General features: G+C 36.2%; 1 protein-coding gene across 5 annotated transcripts in view; it reads left to right on the top strand.

Annotated features, from left to right (window-relative positions):
* Positions 1 to 20,959, top strand: part of DIAPH3 (diaphanous related formin 3) — a 398,317-nt gene that overhangs the window by 293,192 nt on the left and 84,166 nt on the right. For all 5 annotated transcript variants that reach the window (XM_008059267.1, XM_008059270.1, XM_008059269.1 and 2 more), the window contains one exon: positions 16,958 to 17,197. In XM_008059267.1, coding sequence (XP_008057458.1) covers positions 16,958 to 17,197 — 240 coding nt within the window. The remainder of the gene's footprint in view (positions 1 to 16,957; positions 17,198 to 20,959) is intronic.

Genomic DNA, 20,959 nt, shown 5'->3' with positions numbered 1-20,959 from the left:
TTTTTGCATTAAGTAGTAATATCTAGTCGTATGAATTTAGTTTAAGGTTTTATGCTGAAATTGTGATAGGTCAGTTCTTATTCTGTCCATTTTTTGTTCATTGTTGTCACATTATGTGCCTCTTTCTTCCTGCAGCAAGCTATGTGGCATTGACTGAAGTTTTATGTTGTGGACAAGTAGTCTTTCCGTCCTATTTTATCAGTGTTTCCTTTGCAAGCAACTCCCCTTAGAACCACTAGACACAGGAGAGTGCCTAAATCATTTAGACAATGGAATGCTAGTAAGTCCTGAAAGCGTTGAAGAGTCTACCAGCTCTATATTATGGATTTTCTTGACACTATATATCCATGTTTTTCCTATGTTCTGATCCAGAATTTTTACAAGTATTCTATATTTTAATGTAATTAAGAGAAAACTAGTTCAGTTAACTTTATGATAATTCCTTACTTTATTGCTCAGTGATCTGTCTGCTATTCAATTCTCATTCTATTACTTTCTGTGCTTTGGGGTGCCTTCTTTGTCTTTCTGTTTTTTCCTCGGTGGGGCAATGTCTGCTGTGATCTTAGCTCCTTACTTATTGAATTCTTATAACTTCCTTTGGAATTATCCATGATTTTGACTGCTGGTTTTTTTTTTTGTTTTTTGTTTTTTTGAGTTGGAGTCTCACTCTGTCGCCCAGACTGGAGTGCAGTGGCCACTCCTGGTCACCGCAGCCTCGACCTGCTGGGCTCCGGTGATCCTTCTACCTCAGCCTTCCGAGTAGCTGGAATTACAGGCGCGTGCTACCACGCCCAGCTAATTTTTTTGTATTTATTGTAGAGATGAGGTCTCGAACCCGCGGGCTCAGGCAATCCACTCACCTCAGCCTCCCAAAGGCGCGGAATTACAGGATGAGCCACCTAGCCGGCTATTTATTTGTGTTCATTGCCTGGGTCCCATCTTTTGTCTGAGCTTCAGCAGCCTTCCTGTGTCTTCCACACCTTAGTCAGTATCCACACAGTTTTCCCTTTCTGCTTAAATTGTGGATTACAGACCTCTGGCATACTCAGGCAAAGACAATAGCAGAGGAAAAGCCTAAAAAATATATCACAGTGATTTGATCTGAATGCTCCCAAAATTCACCCACCAAATCAATGACTTAAAGCATAAGCCAAACACCATTTGAATGTTTGAAAGACCCCCACTTTATTTTTTGAAGTTCCGAAATGAATTTTATTTGTCTTAATGTATAAACAGAGCATAAAAACTGCAAACAGTCAGTACGAAGAAACACAGCAAGGTGTCATTCTTACTGGGTTTATGTTTGGAATAAATACAGAAATCCTTTGTCATTAATATTCTGGCATCAGAGAAAAGAAATAATTTGTAAAATGGCATAGATGAAAGAAAAGGCAAGGAATGAGTCATTTGGGAGTATTTGGGGCAGAGTTATAGTTTGGAATATGAGCTGGTTAGTAAATATTACGGGAAAAGGCCCTCTTATTCATTATTTTTGAATAAACTAATCTGCACCATAAAGGACTTTTCTTGTTTCACTACCTGTATCTCCTCTACCCGTGACCTTACCTCCCTGAAGTACCACCAGAAACCTGAAAGTCTACTAGTAATGTTGGCTTTTGATGATAGACATAAAAGAGCAGCTGGCTAGAATGACATCCAGAGGTCCAACTGTTACGTTTTATTTGGGTCCTACCTCCACTCTCTCTTTCCCTCTTGCTCTGTAACGAACTGACCTTTACCTGCTTCACTGATCAATCTTGAACATGTAATTAATTAACCACTTGCAAGTTCAGAGGATTTAGCCAAAGTGACTCTTGAATGTAAGTATCACGTTTATGGTATTTTAATGATTTCTCATAATCCCTCTTTTGTTAAGTAAAATTCTAAAAGTTCAGCAGGGATTGCCATGCTTATAGTATTTTTGTTTCACAAATGCTAATGAAATAGCAATGGAAAGTCAAATTTAAAGTAGAATAAAGTGTGCTTATTAATCTTAGAATAATGTTGTTGAGAAAAGACATAGTCTTAAGGATAGATATGCTCACCAGTTTATCATACCATAAGTATTCTTGTATTTATCATTTGTTGTTTACTTGCTGTATTTCAGGACCTGTGCTTCACGTTTTGAGAGTACTACCTATTTTCACATAGCAGCTAGTACACTGATTATAAAATGAAATGACATTACATCACTTCCAAACTTAAACTGTTGTAAGTTTTCTGAGGTACACCTTGTGGTATTTCTATACTGCCACTCCAGCTTTATTTTGATTATTAATAGTGTAGCATATCTTTTCCATCCTTTTCCTTTTAACCTACTGTTGTTGTAGGCAGCATATTACTTGAGTCTTGCTTTTTTGTCCAATCTGACCATTTCTACTTTTTAATTGGAGTGCTTAGAGTATTTTATTTAATGTGGTTAATAATATGACAGAATTTAAAAATCTATCATCTTCCTATGTTTTCTATTTATCTTATTTAACTTTTGGTACTCTTTTTCTACCTTCTTTTGGATTGACTAATTTTAATGACTTTGTTTTATCTTTTTGTTGACTTATTAGCTCTTATTCTTTGTTTTCCTATATAAGTGGTTGCTTTAGAGTTTGAAATTTTTTAAGACATTTTAAGTCTCTTTATTTAAAAAAAAAAAAAAGCCTTCTGTATCCCATTTCTGGTGTTCTTCACTTCTTTGTGCCAATCTAGACTTCCACCTGGAATCATTTTCCTTCTTCCTGGAGGATCACCTTTAGCATTTCTTCTAGTGCCAGTGAATTTTTTCAGTTTCCTCTTGGTCCTTCTGATGGTTTTTGATTTCGTGATAATTTCAAAGATAAAGTCGTCTCTAATTTTTCAGTTCCAACTTTTAGCAATCTCTTCCTTATCCACTGTTTTAGCCATATTTATTTTCTTGTTCTCACTTCAGATTTGCCCTTATTCTTGCTATTTCTCTTCTGTGGCCCAGTCTTACTTCCTCTTTGAAGTTCTGTTAAAATGATGCTGCCCTCATCATTCTCTGTCTACATTACCCTGTATTTTTTTTTATTCATAGCATTTATCTCTGTCTAAAATGATTTGGTCTCTTTGTTCTTTTTCTTTCTATCTCTTTCTCTCCCTTTCTCTGATCGCCAACTTATAGGACACTCCATGTGGACCAGGTTGTTGGTTTTGTTTTAATTTTCAGTATTAATCTCCAAGCCTAAAATAGTTTGTCATATGTGTTCAATAAATATTTGATATATAAATGAACAAGTAAAATTATGTCTCGTTCTCACATAACTATAGAAATAGACATTACCATTACATTTATGAGGCAACTCATTAGTATGTTTACTCAGCAAGTAACTATTACAGCTCAGCTATGAACCATGGTTTTTTGACACTAAGACCATACTTCATTTCTTATGGTGCAGTCACTTTTGTATTTCTGTTTGCTGTAGTTGCCTACTATACTTGAAATTGCTTTTAGCAATGGTTTCTATATGTTTTAATACCGGAGCAATTCATTTTTAATATTTGGAGATTAATTTTGAGTTAATAGTAGTTACAAATTGCTTAGAATGTTTAAGTAGGTTGCTAATTCAAAATGAGTTTTTGGAAATTTTTTTAGTTTCTACTTTTTTTACTTTGGGATTTTAAATCTTAAATCTCTGTTGCCCACGTGATTCCCTACCAAAAAGTGGGGGCATTTGAGTCTATAATAGACGTGTGTGTTGTTTGTTTTTATGATGATTTGTGTTTCTTTTTTTTTTGGTATGGAAACATGATGCTTTCCAGTCTGACCATTTATGTAGTATTGAATTTTTATGGCATATTCTGCTTAATTTCTTTCATTTGAAAAAACAAAAAAAAATCATGATAGTCACATACTAATTACTAGTTATGCGTCATTCATTTGAAAGAGAGCCCAAAGCATTTTGTAGTTATAAACAAAAAGATCTCCTAAGATTCATCACTTTGCAAGCAACATTGTTCTAGGTTACTTTTTAGACTTGACTATCATCTAGTACCTGGGAAACATCTCTACTCTTGAAATTTTATTATGTTGGTTTGTATACACTCTTGTAAGACTGCTTTGGAAGCATAATAGAAAAGGAGAGACTAAACTTATGGTACTAAATTACTGGAGAATTAGGCAATTTTGTAGCAGTTGTGGCTTAAGGTATAATTATTGTAGAGATAATGCTGGCTCATTAGTATTTTCATGTCATGCTCTTGAATGGACCATTGTTTCTGAAAGGGTCTTTAAAGTTCAGTTTTAATAAAGTTGAGTAGATTCTGTAATGAATATTTTTCTCATTCTGAATGAATATTCAGTGTGCTATCCTCACTGACACAAATTTGAAAATAGATGAAAATAGTACATTCTATTTACATAGTCTCAAAGCATCTCCTCATAAACTACTTATCAGTTCTACAGGGAAAAAATAGTAGCTTAATATTGGAAAAACTTATGGATAACACCATAAACATATATACATATTTATGTTTGTATGTATATCTACACATTTGTGTAGTATGTAAATGAAGATAGAGAACACGGTAAAGTTAATGGGGCAAAATGTAAACATTTGATTATTCTGGGTAAAGGGTAGGGTTTTTTTTATATTTTAAAAATTGAAGTTATAAGAAAAAGTTATAAGAGTTTCATTTATAGTGACATTAAAAAACTTAAAAGACTTAGGAATAAGTTTGGCTGGGCTCGGTAGCTCAGCCTGTAATCCTAGCACTTTGGGAGGGCAAAGCGAGGGTATTGCCTGAGCCCACGGGTTTGAGACCTGCCCTGGCAACTTGGCAAGACCTCGTCTCTACAGTAAATCAAAAATTACCCGGGCAAGGTAGCGCGTGCCTGTAGTTCTGGCTACTTGGAAGGCTGAGGTGGAGGGATCGCCAGAGCCCAGCAGGTTGACGCTGGGGTGGCCGTGAGCGTGATTAAGTTTAACAAAAGATATGAGAGGAGGACTAAAAAAATCCGGAATTTATTTATAAAAAATTGTGTTTATTCTTACATGTTTAAACTTCAGTCACCTTCAAAGTACTCTGTTTCATGCAATACTCCTATTGAGATGATTTTCTCACTGCTCAGAATAGTTTTTGAACTCATCCATTTTGATGCCTATTAGTGCCTCTGCCATTTTTTGTTTCACCTCTTCCACATCTGCAAAAAGTTTCTTTGGCTTTTTTCATCTAGGGGAACCAAAAAAAGTCACTGGAAATGAGATGGGGAAATAGGAAGAGTGAGGCATGAGAGTCATGAGGCTTTTGGTCAAAAACTGCTGAACACTTAGCGCAGCGTGGACAGGTGTGCTCGTAAATCACCCCTCATGAAATGGGCAACTGTGTTTAAAGAATCTCCAAAAAAGTAATTCATTGAAGCCGAACACAGGCTCTCACAACTCTAGCTGGTACTCTGATGCCCATGGGTTCCTAGAACACTTACCTAGCAGGGTAAGCCTGTACTACCAGGGGCCACCCTCCAAAACATAATTCCATTTTTTGTTTTGTTTTGTTTTTAAATTCCCTTGCCTATGTAAGCTGCCAACAATGACAAAAGTGGGCAAAATATTCAGGTTAACTATTTTCAGATGGTGGACAACCAGTAGAGAAAAACTGCAATCCTTAACAGAGCAGAAATTCTGAACCTCTTGAATACCCAGTGACCTGTGACAGTTTTTCATTGACAGCAGAGAATTTTTCATTGATAGCAGAGAGGTGAGTTCTAGCAGAGGGTGTGATTGTCTCTGAGCAGAAGAGGCAGAGATCAGAATTTATGGCAGTGGAACTGCTGGTATCTGCAGGGCAGGGCACTAATGAGGAAGGACTTGTGTACAAAGGGACTCCAGTAGTCCACATGAGGATCTCTTTTGAGTCCTGCCGGAGGCTGCACTGTTCATACAGTGAGCAGGACTTTCGAAATAACAGCTGCAGGAAGAGAGTGCAGCAGAGATAGCACTGGTCCAGTCTCATGGCTCTCTAGAATAGAGGGGTCTTAATATTTCTTTCTTTCTTTCTTTCTTTTTTTTTTTGAGTTGGAGTCTCACTCAGTCACCCAGACTGGAGTGCAGTGGCCGCTCCCGGCCACTGCAGCCTCGACCTGCTGGGCTCCAGCGATCCTTCCGCCTCAGCCTTCCAAGTAGCTGGAATTACAGGCATGCGCTACCGCGCCTGGCTGATTTTTTGATTTATTGTAGAAATGAGGTCTCGCTGCCCAGGCGGGTCTCGAACCCGCGGGCTCAGGCAATCCACTCACCTCAGCCTCCCAAAGGCGTGGGATTACAGCTGAGCCACCGAGCCTGGCTATCTTATTTCTTAAGGTATTGGCCTTTAGGGTTCTGAATAAGAATTGGTTGCCAGTTCCAATTACCATAAGAGTGTCTGCTGTGTTTTCTACGATTCTTTTTTTCTGTGGGGGGGGCGGTTGGATTCTCACTCTGTTGCCCAGACTGGATTGCAGTGGCTGCTCCCGGCCACCGCAGCCTCGACCTACTGGGCTCCGGCCATCCTTCCACCTCAGCCTTCCAAGTAGCTGGAACTACAGGCGCGCACTACCATGCCCGGCTAATTTTTGATTTATTGTAGAGATGAGGTCTCGCTGTCCAGGCGGGTCTCGAACCCGCAAGCTCAGGCAACCCACTCGCCTCAGCCTCCCAAAGGCACAGGATTACAGGCTGAGCCACCAAGCCCAGCTCTTCTTAATATTTCATTTCAACTAAGAAAAGGCTTAGTAGAGCCCAACTAGGATAGATATAAAGAGAAAGACATCATGGTACAGCCTGATCAAACTGCTGAAAGCCAAAGAGAAATTTATGCAAGTAACTTGAGGGGGGAAAAAATAAAGGACATATTACATATAGGAAAACAAAAATAGAAGACTTTGCTCACATGACAGAAATAATGGACCACAGAAGCCAACAGAAAGGTATGTTGGAAGGAAGGCCAATCCTTCATAAGAACCTCCCCTAGACCAACCCTAACAGAGTCTACCTCAAGTTTTGACAAACTCCTCAGGGAAGACAGTTTGGAAATTGAGTTCCACTAAGTTAGTGTGACTTAATTTCCACAAAGCTGTATTAACAAAGCATAAATTGGAGCCTGTTTTAAGTTGTCTTAAGGTGATCACCCAGTGATTGGTTTACCTGCTAAATTAAGAATGAATAATCTTCAAAGGATTAGAATTCAGAGTGGTTATGTTTTATACATACAGTGTTCAGTAGTAACTTAAAATAAAAGAATAATGAAATGGGATGTATTGTTTAGGGGAAAAAAGAAGTTAATCCAGAATATCCCAGATTGTGGATTTTACTTGCAAAGATATAATATCGATATTGTAAGTATGTTAAAAGAACTAAAGGAAATGATTTTCAAAGAATTAAAGAAAAACATTATCTTAATAAGGATCCTTTGCAGGGAAATGAAAACTGTAAAGATTTGCCAGTTGGAAATTCTCAAACTGAAAAGAACAGTAAATAAGTTTAAAAAAATAATTAGTGTGAGAGTTTAATAGTATATTAGAGGTAGGAGAAGAGTCAGTGAATTTGAAGGCAGATTTACAGAGATTATTTATCTTATGTAGCTAAATAGATTGAATAATAAATGAACAGAATCCTAGGTACTACTGGGCAAATATTATTCAGTCTAGAAATACATACCGGTAATTGAAATGCCAAAAGGAGAAGAGAGTGAGATTGTGGCTGACAAAATATTTGAAGAAATAATGGCCAAAAAAAAAAAAAAATCTCAAATTTAGTGGAAAACGTGAACTTTTGGTTTAAGAAGCTTAGTAGAGCCCAACTAGGATAGATATAAAGAGAAAGACATCATGGTACGGCCTGATCAAACTGCTGAAAGCCAAAGAGAAATTTATACAGTAACTTGAGGAGGGAAAAAATAAAGGACACATTACATATAGGAAAACAAAAATAGAAGACTTTGCTCACATGACAGAACTAATGGACCACAGAAGCCAACAGAAAGGTGTGTTTAAAATGCTGGGTTCTATAAACTCAAATTTCTCTATTTACTGTATACATTTCCAAAAAGTAGAGTAAAATAAAAACATATTTAGTATTATAAAAGGTAAGAGATTTTGTGGCCTTCAGACTTGCCCTAAATAAGTGCTATAGGTTGTCTTGCAGGCCAAAGGGGAGATATACCAGATGGGATTTTAGATTTGCAAAAAGAAATGGAGAGTACCTGAAATAATAAGTAAACATTTTCTTTCTTCTTTTGATTTTTTTAAAAGAAAAGTGATAATTAAAAAGATGACACTTTGGAATGGGGTTTATAATGTACACTGAGATAATAGATATAAGTTAATGCACATGATGGTGTAAAACAAATGGAATTGTGTTGTAAAGTTATCATGCATTTGAAATGAAGCAGGTGTAAAATGTTGGAAGGGTAAGGTAGAAAATGAGGAATATGAAAATGTATAATTTTGACTGAATGGTGACTCAAGAGGCATATCGTTAGTCCTATACCAACCAGATAAGAAATATATTTTAAAACCTAGTAGAGGAAATAAAACACCAAAAATTGTTTGCTTAACACAAAGCAGGAAAGGACTAAAAGAGGATGTCTTAGTCTGTTGGGGCTGCTATAACAAAATGCTATAAATGGGGTGGCTTATAAACAACAGAAACTTAATTCTTACCATGCTGGAAACTGGGAACTCCTAGATCAAGGAGCTGGAAGATTTTGTGTCTGGTGAGGGCTTGCTTCCTTGTTCATGGGCAAAACCTTCTATCTATGTAGTCACATGATGGAAGGGCAAGGCAGGTCTCTGGGGCCTCTCTTATGAGGTGCTAATCCCATTCCTGAGGGCTTTAATTTCTTCTTTGAGTAAACTCTAGATAAAGTCGACCCAAGAAAAGTCAGTACATACTTAGAAAATCAAGACAGTTCTATCAGCCAGCTAGCTTGGATATTTATAGAACACTGTCTGTAACAACTGCAGAATACATGTTGTTTTCAAATGCATATGAAATATTCACCAAGGTGGACCATATGGGAATATAGGATTGGTCTTAATAATTTTCAGTAGATTAATATCTTAAGGTATGTTTTCTGTCCGCAACCTAATTAAGTTAGACAATAATAATAACAAAATCTCCCACTATTTAAAAATTGTATAACATAGTTTTAAATTACTCGTGGGTCAAAGAAGAAATTATTTTGAACTAAATGAAAATGAAAACACTGGAAAAAGAAAACCAAATTCTCAAGGTACCAATATCAGGAATCAAATAAGGGAATCCATTGCAGGAAAATTAGAAATTCTTACATGAATATTGATGCAAAATTGTCAAAAAATAGTTCTGTATCAAATATTGCTGGGCACAAAACGGAAGGTATATCATGACTAGATGGGATTGATCCCAGGAATGAAATGGTTAGACATTCGAAACTCAGCCTTATTAGAAAAACAAACAAACAAAAAAAACAACCCAGGTAATTATGAGAAAAAATATAATCATCTAAATAGATAAAAAATAAGAAACATCTGCCAGAAACAGCATTTCTATAATAAAAACTCTCAATAAAGTAGAAATAGAATGAAACTTCCTCAACCTGTTAAAGCATCTTTGGAAAACCTGGCGCTGTGCTCATACTCAAAAGTGAAATATTTAAGAGCTTTTTCTTTTATGATTCAGATTCAGGCAGGGATGTCTATTTCATTACCTTTTCCAGCATTATAATATATGTTCTAACTTGTGTAATAAGAAAAGAAAAAGAAATAAAAAGCCTAAACAGTGGAAATGAGGAACTATACTGTTAGTCCCTCCGTCTCCCCCTCTCCCCCCCCTTTTAGCTGGCGTGATTGTCGATGTGAATTCCTAAGAAACCCACAATAAACTTTGTTAGAGGTAACCAGTGAATTTAGCAAGGTCATAGAATGCAGTTAGTATACCAAAAACAGTTGTATTTTTTTCTACAAAAACCAAAATGTACTGTCCACAGACAACAAAATATTGGAAAATGTAATGAAAATAATATTTACAACAGCATCAAAATACTAAAAACACTTATGAATATATTTCAATAAACATGTGGAAGTCTTCTGCACTGAAAACTGTAAGATTCTGCTGAGAGAAATTAAAGAAATTATAAAGAAATGGTGACATATACCATGCTCATAGATTGGAAAACTCAATATTGATAATATTTCATTTGTCCTTCAAATAATTTTTAGAGTCACACATTTTCAGTCAAAATCCCAGCAGGCATTATTACAGAAATGGATAAGTAGTTGCTAAAATAAATATGGCATGCAAAGGACATACAATAGACGAATTATACCAATTTTTTTTAGAAGTCAAACTTGGAAGACATAGACTACTAATTTAATAGTAAGACAGAAAAGTTTTGATTTAAGGATATAGAAACAAACTTTTTCTAGAAATAGACCCCAACGATACCATTATTTGACTTTTACAAAAAGACTTTAAGTTTATTGAGTGGGGAAAGGAATTTATTTGTATCAAATGATGGTTTGAAACCTGAATATCTATGGACTAAAGTCTCAATGTTGTATCACACCATACTGAATAATTTGATGGATGGAGTTTACACCTGAACATGAAAAGATAAACATATAAACCTCCTAGAATGAAACATACATTGTTGAAGGACACGTAAAATGAAACAAACAACTTTACAGAGATAGTTTGGCATTTTCTTGGTTTAAAGATCCATTAATATCATATCTTTTAGATATTTAATAGAAAGAAATGAGAAGCTCATACAAGAATATAATAGTCTGTATTCGTTTCCTGGGGCTGTCCTAACAAATGTCCAGAACCTCGATGTCTTATAACAACGAGATTTATTCTTCACATTTCTGGGGACCAAAAGTCATAAATCAAGGTGTTGGTAGGGTTTGTTTCTTCTGATAGCTCTGAGGGAGAATCTGGTCCATGTCTCTGTTCTAGTTTCTTGTACCTATTCACTCACAGTCCTTGGTGTTACCTGGCTTGTAGATTCATCACTCCAGTCTCTGCCTACGTCTTTACATCGCTCTCTGTCTTCCTCTCTCTCTCTGTCTCCTTTCTTTTATTAAGAACTCAAGCCATTGGATTTAGAGTCCACTGTAAATCCAGGATGATCTCATCTTGAGATTCCTAATTACATCTGCAAATACTGTTTCTAAATATGGTCACATTTACAGATAGAGATTAGGACTTAAAACCATAGATTTCTAGTCAACCCAATTCACTACATAGCTCCAAACTGGAAAAATAAAACAAAACTGGTCGATCAATAGGAAAGTGGATAAACAAATTTTGATACATTTGTACAATGAAATACCACTCATTAATAAAAAGGAACAACTGAATCACACAACATGTGTATTTTTGTTTTTGAGTGAAAGGTTTTTTGAGTGAAAGAAACCAGACACATAAACTTTATAGTTTCATCAATATAAATTTCAGGAACACACAAAATGAGGCAATAGCGATAGAAATCAAAACATTGCTTTCCTATGGTGGGGGGGATTGTCTGGAAGCGGGCATGAGTGAATTTAAGATGCTAATACTGTTCCGCATTTTATGCCAGCTTTTTAATTCAACAGATATGAAACTTATGTGTTAAGACTGTTTGCTAAGACTGCCAAATTAAGTAGGAAGTCTCTTTACTCTCTAGTTTTGTGATTCATAGCTTTACCACTTGCAGATCCTGAGTATCTACAGAACTCACTTAGACCGCCTGTGAAATCCTTAGTGGTTCAGAACTGATAAGGATTTATAAACAAAGGTAAAGCAATATCTGATATCTATAACTCATTGTCTATTTCTTGACTAGATGGAGGAATATATACATACATTCCTTTGGATATTTTTTGCATAAGTCTTGGCATTATCTTGCTTCTGTGAAATATAAAAATTATACCATATGTCCTTTGCTGTTGTATAGTTTTCTTAAATAATTTTAGCATAGCAGCTTTAATATCATAAGAGCACATTTATTTTAAAAACATTTTTGATATTCTGAGTACTACCCAGGCATAAGGCACTTGAGTAGCTATTTTTTTTAAACTTTTCTCCAAGTGAAGTGAACTTTTGTATTTTTCTGAAAATTTTGGAGATCATGAACATATTGGCCTGCTAATAGTGAAAGATAGATTACTGCCCGAGCCTGCGGGTTCGAGACCCGCCTGGGCAACTTGGCGAGACCTCACCTCTACAATAAATCAAAAGTGAGCCGGGTGTGGTAGCGTGCGCCTGTAGTTCCAGCTACTTGGAAGGCTGAGGCGGAAGGATCGCCGGAGCCCAGCAGGTCGAGGCTGTGGTGGCCGGGATCGGCCACTGCACTCCAGTCTGGGCGACAGAGTGAGACTCCAACTCAAAAAAAAAAAAAGATAGATTACTTTTTATGTCTTTAGAAAAACCAGGTTCAAAATTTTTTTCTAAGTGTCTTAATTCTGTGTAAGTATCAGATCAAAATACTTTCTCAAATTTCACTTTCATAAAGATGCATTTATATTTTTTTCTCATTTACTTGTTTTCTCATAGCTTTCCCATAGAGAACTGAAGATTCAGCTAACAGGACAGTGTGAGTAGAGAGTGCAGTGTGGAGGGATTGTGAAAGTTGATTTGGAAAAGTTTTAAAAGTTCAACCAATAGGAGATAACTGTGTATACTCAGGAGAAACAAAAGAAATACCAAGACAATACGCAGTTGGCAGAGCTCATAGCGGGATCATTTTCTACAGTAGTGTGTCACCTAATAGCCACTATGATGAAATTAATGTTGGTAGAGGAAGTTTGAATTTCAGATGGTTTTTAAATTGTTAATAATTTCCACATTGTGATGATCTGAGTGGTAAGGACACTTGATTGATTAGCAGCAAGTTAGCTCTAGGCCTAGGTCCTACTAGCCATGAGACTTGAATAAGTCATTTAACCTTCCTGAAATGTTTCATTATTTCTTTTAATTAGACATTTACAAAGTATATGAACTAAAAGCCTTTAAAGTATTAAGTCAATTAAAACTGATGCCCATAACTTCTCAATCAGTAGGTTACTATACTCTTAGAAGGAAAGTTAAATGAATGGTTAGTTTTGCAATGACGTTGGGAAGAATAAAAAAGATAAGGAACAGTACTAAAATTTTTTTGAGGTGAGTCTATATAAGTTTGCATAGTAGGATGGGGAAAATATCTCAAGTTTGGAGTAAGTTGATGTGTGACAGCCGTTTACTTATGAAAGAAACTAAAGAAAACTAGGTATGTTATTAAGCATAGTTGGTAGTTGGTATAAAAACTGTCAATTCATTTCTGTTCCCCCCATAGAATAATCGATAAAATTAAAATTATGTGACAAATACAACGATAATGAGATTGTAGGAGATTACACCTTCCTGGGGACCTCTTCTACTTTTTACCCTTTAAGGCAGATGGAAAGATTAGATGGTGAGGGCCACAAGGAAAGGAACTGTAGCTTCTGTGCTGTTCACAGCCCTGAGTGAGACCCAGTCAGTACTTGTTAGTTACTGGTTTCCTAAAGGTCTTTTCATTTTACTTTGTCTCTGCTCCAACAATGCATATGTTGCCAACAAACACAATTTTGCAATAAAAGTCCTCTTAGAGTTCTGGATATTGCTTCCTGTTTGATTTTCACATCATTGCTTTAAGGTATCTTCATCTGTCTAGCATGTGACCTCTGTGGGTGGTGAGGTGGAGGAGGTTGCAGGAGTACTGCTCCTTGCCTTTAAAAAATGAGGAGTGAAATGAAAGCATTTTTACTTCTTTACATTGATCTCCAGATTATAACTCACTATTGTCATGGGTTTTTGTGTCATGTGTTTATATTGCGAAGACTATATAATAATAAATTTAGAGGGTATCTCTGTAAAAATGCATTTCAAATTTCTTCTGACATTCTAATTATTAACTAACTTACAGCTTGCTTTTATTGTAACCCTTCTTTTCTTCTTCTTTTTCTTTTCTTTTCTTTTTTTTTAAATGACTTTCTGTTGCCATTCAGAATATCATTTGAGCACCAGGCTCTCTCCAGTGTAGCCGTTGGCAGTCACATCAGAATTCTAGTTTCCTTAGCAGGAGAACAGGACGCACATTCCCAGTGTTGACAGAATATGGGAAGTGGTAAAGATGAGGCATCATAGTTCAGAAGATATATATGTATGTGTTTCCATCTGAAGAAAGAAATTTTGATTTAAATAATGAGAAAAAAGAACCCTCCTATTATTATCACAGATCCCATGATTGAGATCTTGGAACATTAAATGAGATGTTTTTCTTACATAAGAGCAACCATCTGGCCGTTTATTGTGTGGTGAAATAGTGAACTAAAGACAGGAAGAGTCTCCAGGTGACCTTTCAAGTTTCATTCCATCTCAATAATTTTGTGTATTAAAATACTTTCATTTAATAATAGTCAAAATACTAATTTATCTAAATTGGAAGAAAGAATATAAAAGGACATCTAATTTATTTTAAAAGTGTCATTCAAAGTTTTGCTTTTGTGTTACCTTTCCTGACTTTGCTTTGTCAGGGTTTTTCATGAACGTGTAGCATTTTGTTATGCATTACATCATAGACTTACTCTATATTTTCAAGGTACTTGTCCCTTGTGCCAGATAGACTCATTATTCATACAAATCTAGGTTATATTTTTCTAGGAAAATTAATTACTTTATGCTGGCTACATATGGTTAGCTTGTCAGCAGGAAAGCTTTAACATATTTTGGGGTGGTATAATGTAAGCACTTAAGCACTCTTTTTTCCTGTTAGTGCATAAAAGTAGAACATTAACATGTTAAAAATTAATGTGTTTTATAATATTAATGTTTTGTATGAGGTACTGGAGAATTCCTTCTCATGTTTCTAGCAAAGTGCCAAATACTCCACTTCATAGCCTTAAATGAGGCACCTACTGAACACTAGGCATTGTGAGCCCACTACCCACTGTGAATGTAGCCGTCACTGCGGGTACTACATCTGAGTGTTCTTATGTACATCTCGCTGTTCTAAAGGACATATGAGGGTAACAGAGCATTATTCATGTTATCAATGTAATATGGCTGCCTGTCATTTGCACCTGCTGGACACAAGGCATTGTGAGCTCATTACCCACCTGTGGATGTAGCCGTCGCTGCATGTACTACATTTGAGTGCCCTTTACATCTCACCATTCTAAAGGATATATTAGAGTAACAGAGCATTATTCATGTTACCAATGTAATATGGCTGTCTGTCATTTGCAATGTTTAAGGATGAAAAATTCAGGGAAATGAATCCGTTTGGGGGAAATACAATATATTTTAAGGCAAATCAAATGTCTTTATGAGAAATAATTGCTGCTTAACCCTAGTTTGTGTGACAGAGATACAATGTCTAAAAAGAGATGATTTTTGCCCAGTAAGAATATTCTAGTGTTTTTCTTTCTACGATTTTGTATTGCTTAAACTTACTCTATAAAATCCTTAGTAATTTTTAAAATGCAATTGGTAAGCTTATAATCTTTATAATTTCTTATAGGAAAAAAATATTTTCCCTAGACAGAAAATTTGAAGACATTCCTTAAAGTGCTTTGTAGAACAATCAGACTACTTCACTACATTAGTTGAACTCTTAGAATCTTGGTTGTATACACATAGACATTTACCATGTCAAGTGGCCAGGGAGAATGCTGTTGATAAATTAGATATTTATATTATGTGATAATGGAGCTTTTCAGTCACTGTAAGGACTTGATCCACCTGAAAATATTCTCAGAGATGTCTACCAAGAGTTTCTTATTTATAACTCAGTTTTTGTTAGATGTGTAAGCTGAGTTATATTAAATCATTAAAGCAGTGTCTGCATGACCATGTTGGAATTTAATAAGCATTTGGATAAGAGTATTTTAAGTAGTAATCATTACTGTGACACTAGGTTTCTGTTTTCTGAATAATCATGATTTCTATTTCATTTGGCAGCATTTGGTTTCATTTGGTGTGGTTTAAACCTTTCCTTTAGGGTATGTGACTGAGAGAACTAGTCCTTCTTTTAACTCTGTCGTGTTCTGTCATTGTTTTTTCCTGATCCTGCCTTAAACTGCTTTTGAGATGTACAGTAGTTGTGAAACTTCAACATTACCATTACTGTCTCTTTGGTGTGTTTGAAGTCTAAAATTCTTACTGCATTGCTCAAGGAATTCATATCTAGCTTAAATGCAGTATGCCTTTAACCTACAGGTAAGAGATGATTCCTCTCACAAGTGTTGACATAACACAAGGAGTAAACATAAAGGCAAGAACTTGATCTTTTGTTCTTTTTTACTTCTTCAGACCCACATTCCTAACAAAATCCCAGAGTACCACACAGGGATTCCTGGCATGTGATGGATTCGTGGCTCTACGCCACCCGTCCCCTGCAACTTCCATGTTTCCTAACTCTGGTTCTGCTAATTTAGTGTGTGTCAGGAGTCATTCTACTTTCTTGTGTTTCTGAAGAAAGTCAATTTAGTACAAATTGGGACCTATTTTCTCTTCCTCTCTCTAACACATACTGTTAGTCAGCAGGCTTCTGAGGACAGGAATTGCTATTTGAAGAAAACAAACCCTCTTAGACCTTTCTGAATATGTTTTAAACATGACCCAGTATATTACAGTATTGAACAAAAATTATTTAATGATATAAATGCTTTGTAATTTATTTCTGATGTATCCTACCTTTTTAAAATTTAGTTTTTAAAGATGTTTCTTACTTAAGCCTTATCATTTAAAAAAAGCCTTCTTTCCATGGGGCCTCTAAGTTGTTAATTTTGGTTTTGAGGGATGACTCTGAATCCTTTACAGAAATGAGCAGGGCTTTTCTCTCTTCCTGCTATCAGTTTTAGGAGACATATTGCTTCTTTGGTACTGTCATACCAATAAATCATCCCAGATTACTTGCAGTCGTACAGTACTAAAGTGTACCATGCATTTTAAAGGAAATCTGCTGTTTTCTTTTCAATCAGATGAGCAATGTGAAGAGACTACGGCCACGGCTCAGTGCTATTCTCTTTAAGCTTCAGTTTGAAGAGCAGGTGAACAACATCAAACCTGACATCATGGCTGTCAGCACTGCCTGCGAGGAGATAAAGAAGAGCCGGAGCTTTAGCAAGTTGCTGGAGCTCGTGTTGCTGATGGGGAACTACATGAACGCTGGCTCCCGGAATGCACAGACCTTTGGGTTTAGCCTTAGCTCCCTCTGTAAAGTGAGTTTGTTTTTTAAAACACATATTTGCCTGAACACTTACTCTTAAATGTCAGCCCTGATTACATTATTTAAATATTTTTATTTTGATGTGCTCATTATCAAGAACTTGAACTGAACCATGAACTCAAACCCAGAGTGAACTGAGCTAATTTACTCAACCTCTGAACTAAATCCAAATATTAATTTTCTCTGATCTGAAAATCCAGTTAAAGGATTTTGTTTAATAACAAAATCACATCATGAACCTATGCTTTCTCAAACCAATGAAATGGAACTTCAAGATATTATTAACTTAATATTTATTCAGTTTAGATACCTTCATATGATGCTATATATATTGAGTATTGCTTAGGATTGCCATTGAAATTTTTACCTTTGACTATTTAAATATCTCTCTGCATTGTTTTTATAAACTGACTAAAAGGAAAGAAAAATGACGTTTATATAAAGGAAAAATGATTATTTTAGGAATAAACATACCTCAGATGTCACTAATTTTGAAATGTTTCTATTTAAATATAATTTTAGAGGATATGAAAATGGAGAAGGTTTGGGGAGTTTTTTTCCTCCTGGGTCTTCCTCAGGAGGAAATATATTTAATGTTTTATATGACAGAGTTCTTTTTTGAGGAGTGGGCCATAGTAATAGTGCTTTATTGATGTGCTTATAATACATTCTTCTCAGCCACATATCACAAGAATTTGTTATGGTCTTGACCTCTTAACAACCACACTCCCTGATTAGGAATTTGAGCACTACTATTGCCAGTTAAGTAGAGAAGGTGAGAAACAGGTCCAGCTTTAGCAATGGGTTTGTTATCCTTGGGGAATTTCATGAATTTCTTATACAATTTCCCTGACCTGTGCTTCTCATTGGTATCAATGTCTTGTGAGCTTCTCCCTTGTCCCATCTCCATCCTTTTATTTTTATCTCTGTTTTCTTAGGCTTCTATATTTGGTTAAGATCCCTAGTTGACAATGCAGTTCCTAGAACCCATCTTGAATACCTGGCACATCTATTACATTCTTAGTTAGGGTGAAATCCTGAGCTTTGCTTGATGATCTTTTTCATGTATATGATGACTATTTACCTGGTTTACTTGAGACTCATATTTTCCACATGTACCGTTAATTATGATTTAGTGCTTTAATGAAACCATGTACAAAGTGTTATGGCAGCAGAGTTATGACAGAGAGGCTCGCTAAGCAACAAGAGGGCAGTTAATTACTCAGAGAGAAATGGGAATTTGAGCTGGATCTTGAAGGACTGGCAGATATTCTGTGGGAGGAAAAGACATTCTTAGCATGAGTCAGCAGCTAACATTAAAGGGTTATAGCGTGGCACATGTGAGCCACTGAGTGGCCCAATGCCTTTGGAGACTAGCTGGGAAAGGAATGGGATAATAGAACTAAGATTGAGATGGTCAGTTGGTCAAGACCAGGAAGAGCTTTGAATCTCATGCCGGTGGGTGAAGATTTTATGGAGATATGTTAGTTCTGTAAGACAAGTAATGTGATCAGATGTTTTGTAGGAAGGCATTTCTGTCAGCAGTGTGGATGATGGTTAAATGGAACTGTCCAGTACTATTGCTATTAATCATATTTGACTATCTAAATTTAAATTAATTGAAATTTATGTAAAATTTAAAAGTGTAGTTCCGTAGTCTCACACTTGCCACATTTCAAGTCTCATTGCAAATACTGTTGGCCACTAAGACATGGCATATTTCTATCATTGAAGAAAATTCTCTTGGACAGTGCTGGGTTAGATGGTTACAGAGGGGAGATATTTGGTGATTGTCTCACAGGTAGTGCATGACCCAGGAGAGTGACAGAGGAAATTGAACTGAGAAGTTGGATAAGAAAGATGGTATGGGAGGTGCTGGAGAAGAGAAATGAATCAAAGATAACTCCTAGGTGTCTAGCTCATCCAACTAATGGACAATATTGCTACTGTCCATTGCGACATGTTTGAAGTCGTTGCTCAAAAGAGAAAGAGATCAGGGTTTTTTTATTTTTGCTGTTTTCCTCCTCTTGTTTACCTCATATTTTAAAGGGCATACGATTGAAGCTGCCCTATTCAATTATTTAGCAAATATTTGAGTGTCCACTAAGCAACTATTACTGTGCTTTGAGATTATGGAGTTCCAAGCTAAGGTATTGGCAACGAGGTTTGAGGTAGGAACGGAGAGGGGATGGAGGGAAGTGTACAAATTCAAGAGCATCTGGGAAGTTGTCAGGGCATGGTGGCTATGAACTTGGAGGCTGAAAGAGAAATTGGCAAGAAAGACCGCCAGGTTCAGGTTTTTCCTGAAAGGAAGAAACACAACATGAGGAGTAAGATAGGGAAGAAGCTAAGTCCACCCCTGCAAATCTCCTGGGGTTTGTTCCCTAGTGCAAAAGTGTGCTCCTCTGTAGGTTTTGCCTATCAGAAGTGTGACTGACTCACGGGTTGGCTGCACGCTCTTCCTCATGCCCTCCTCTAAGGAGAGCTGTTGGCAGGAGCCTAGGTCTGTTTAATGAGGTGGAGTAGCCTATACAGTGCTTTATATATAGTTAATAATAAATAGCTGTTGAGTAAGTGAAATGCTGTGATAAGACACAATGTACTGTCTCATGTGTATCTTATAGTTGAAAATAAGTAGATATTCTCTCATTGAGATACAATCACTGGTGGATAGTAATTTTAAATTCTTTTATGAATAAAATGCATGCTGTTATTATTTTACTTCAGTTAGTCTACAAACCAGTTAATCTGTCCCCAGATAAAGAGGTGACTGTATTTTTGTGCAATATTACTAGGTATTTTGATCATCTCTTTTGGGAGCCTTCTGTTGTGCAAGAAACAAAATAAATACAACAACTTCATATTTTTTATTAGCCTACATGTCAAGTTGAAAGCATATATTGAACAAGATGATATCTCATCATGTTTGTTATCAGAAGTAGCAGCTTGATCTTTGACAATTGAGATTGAATTTTCATGCTGTGTATAAAGCATTTGATTTGATGATAAGCCCCTACACAAGGAATTCCATATTTATTTGACAATAGAAAGACAGGGAAATTTTTTATTCTGTTAAAACATGCTGGGTAATTATATGACATTTAACTTCTCTATCCAAAATCTTTACTTTTAAATGCCCTTTACAAATGTAGCTCAAGTATTTTAAAAAAGCGTGAAAGTTCATATCTAATTATTTACTCTGCATGGTTTGCAAATAAGTTCATATCTTGAGTTGCATACACATTATAGTTTAACTTTGGGAGCTGTGTTATATCTTTGCATTGTATACATTTGCAATCAGGATGACTGAGTATAATATCTCTGAGTTCATAGAGAAAGGTTTACTTTCTTTTTCTTTTTTTTTGAGTTGGAGTCTCACTCTGTCACCCAGACTGGAGTGCAGTGGTATGCTCTCGGCCACCGCAGCCTCGACCTACTGGGCTCCAGCAACCCTTCCGCCTCAACCTTCCAAGTAGCCGGAACTACAGGTGCATGCTACCACGCCCGGCTAATTTTTGATTTATTGTAGAGACGAGGTCTCACCAAATTGCCCAGGTGGGTCTCAAACCCACGGGCTCAGGCAATCCACTCGCCTTGGCCTCCCAAAGTGCTGGGATTACAGGCTGAGTCACCGAGCCTGGACAAGGTTTACTTTCTTATATCCCAAAGATTTGATGTGCCATGTGATAAATAAATATAAAAGTAATATATCATATATAAGGTAAACACAAAGTAGAATTTATTATTGAGGTGT

The sequence above is a fragment of the Carlito syrichta genome, unplaced genomic scaffold, assembly GCF_000164805.1.
Source record: "Carlito syrichta isolate Samal-C Ts95f unplaced genomic scaffold, Tarsius_syrichta-2.0.1 Scaffold303985, whole genome shotgun sequence".
Classification (NCBI taxonomy): domain Eukaryota; kingdom Metazoa; phylum Chordata; class Mammalia; order Primates; family Tarsiidae; genus Carlito; species Carlito syrichta.
This window is presented reverse-complemented; position numbering and strand designations above follow the sequence as displayed.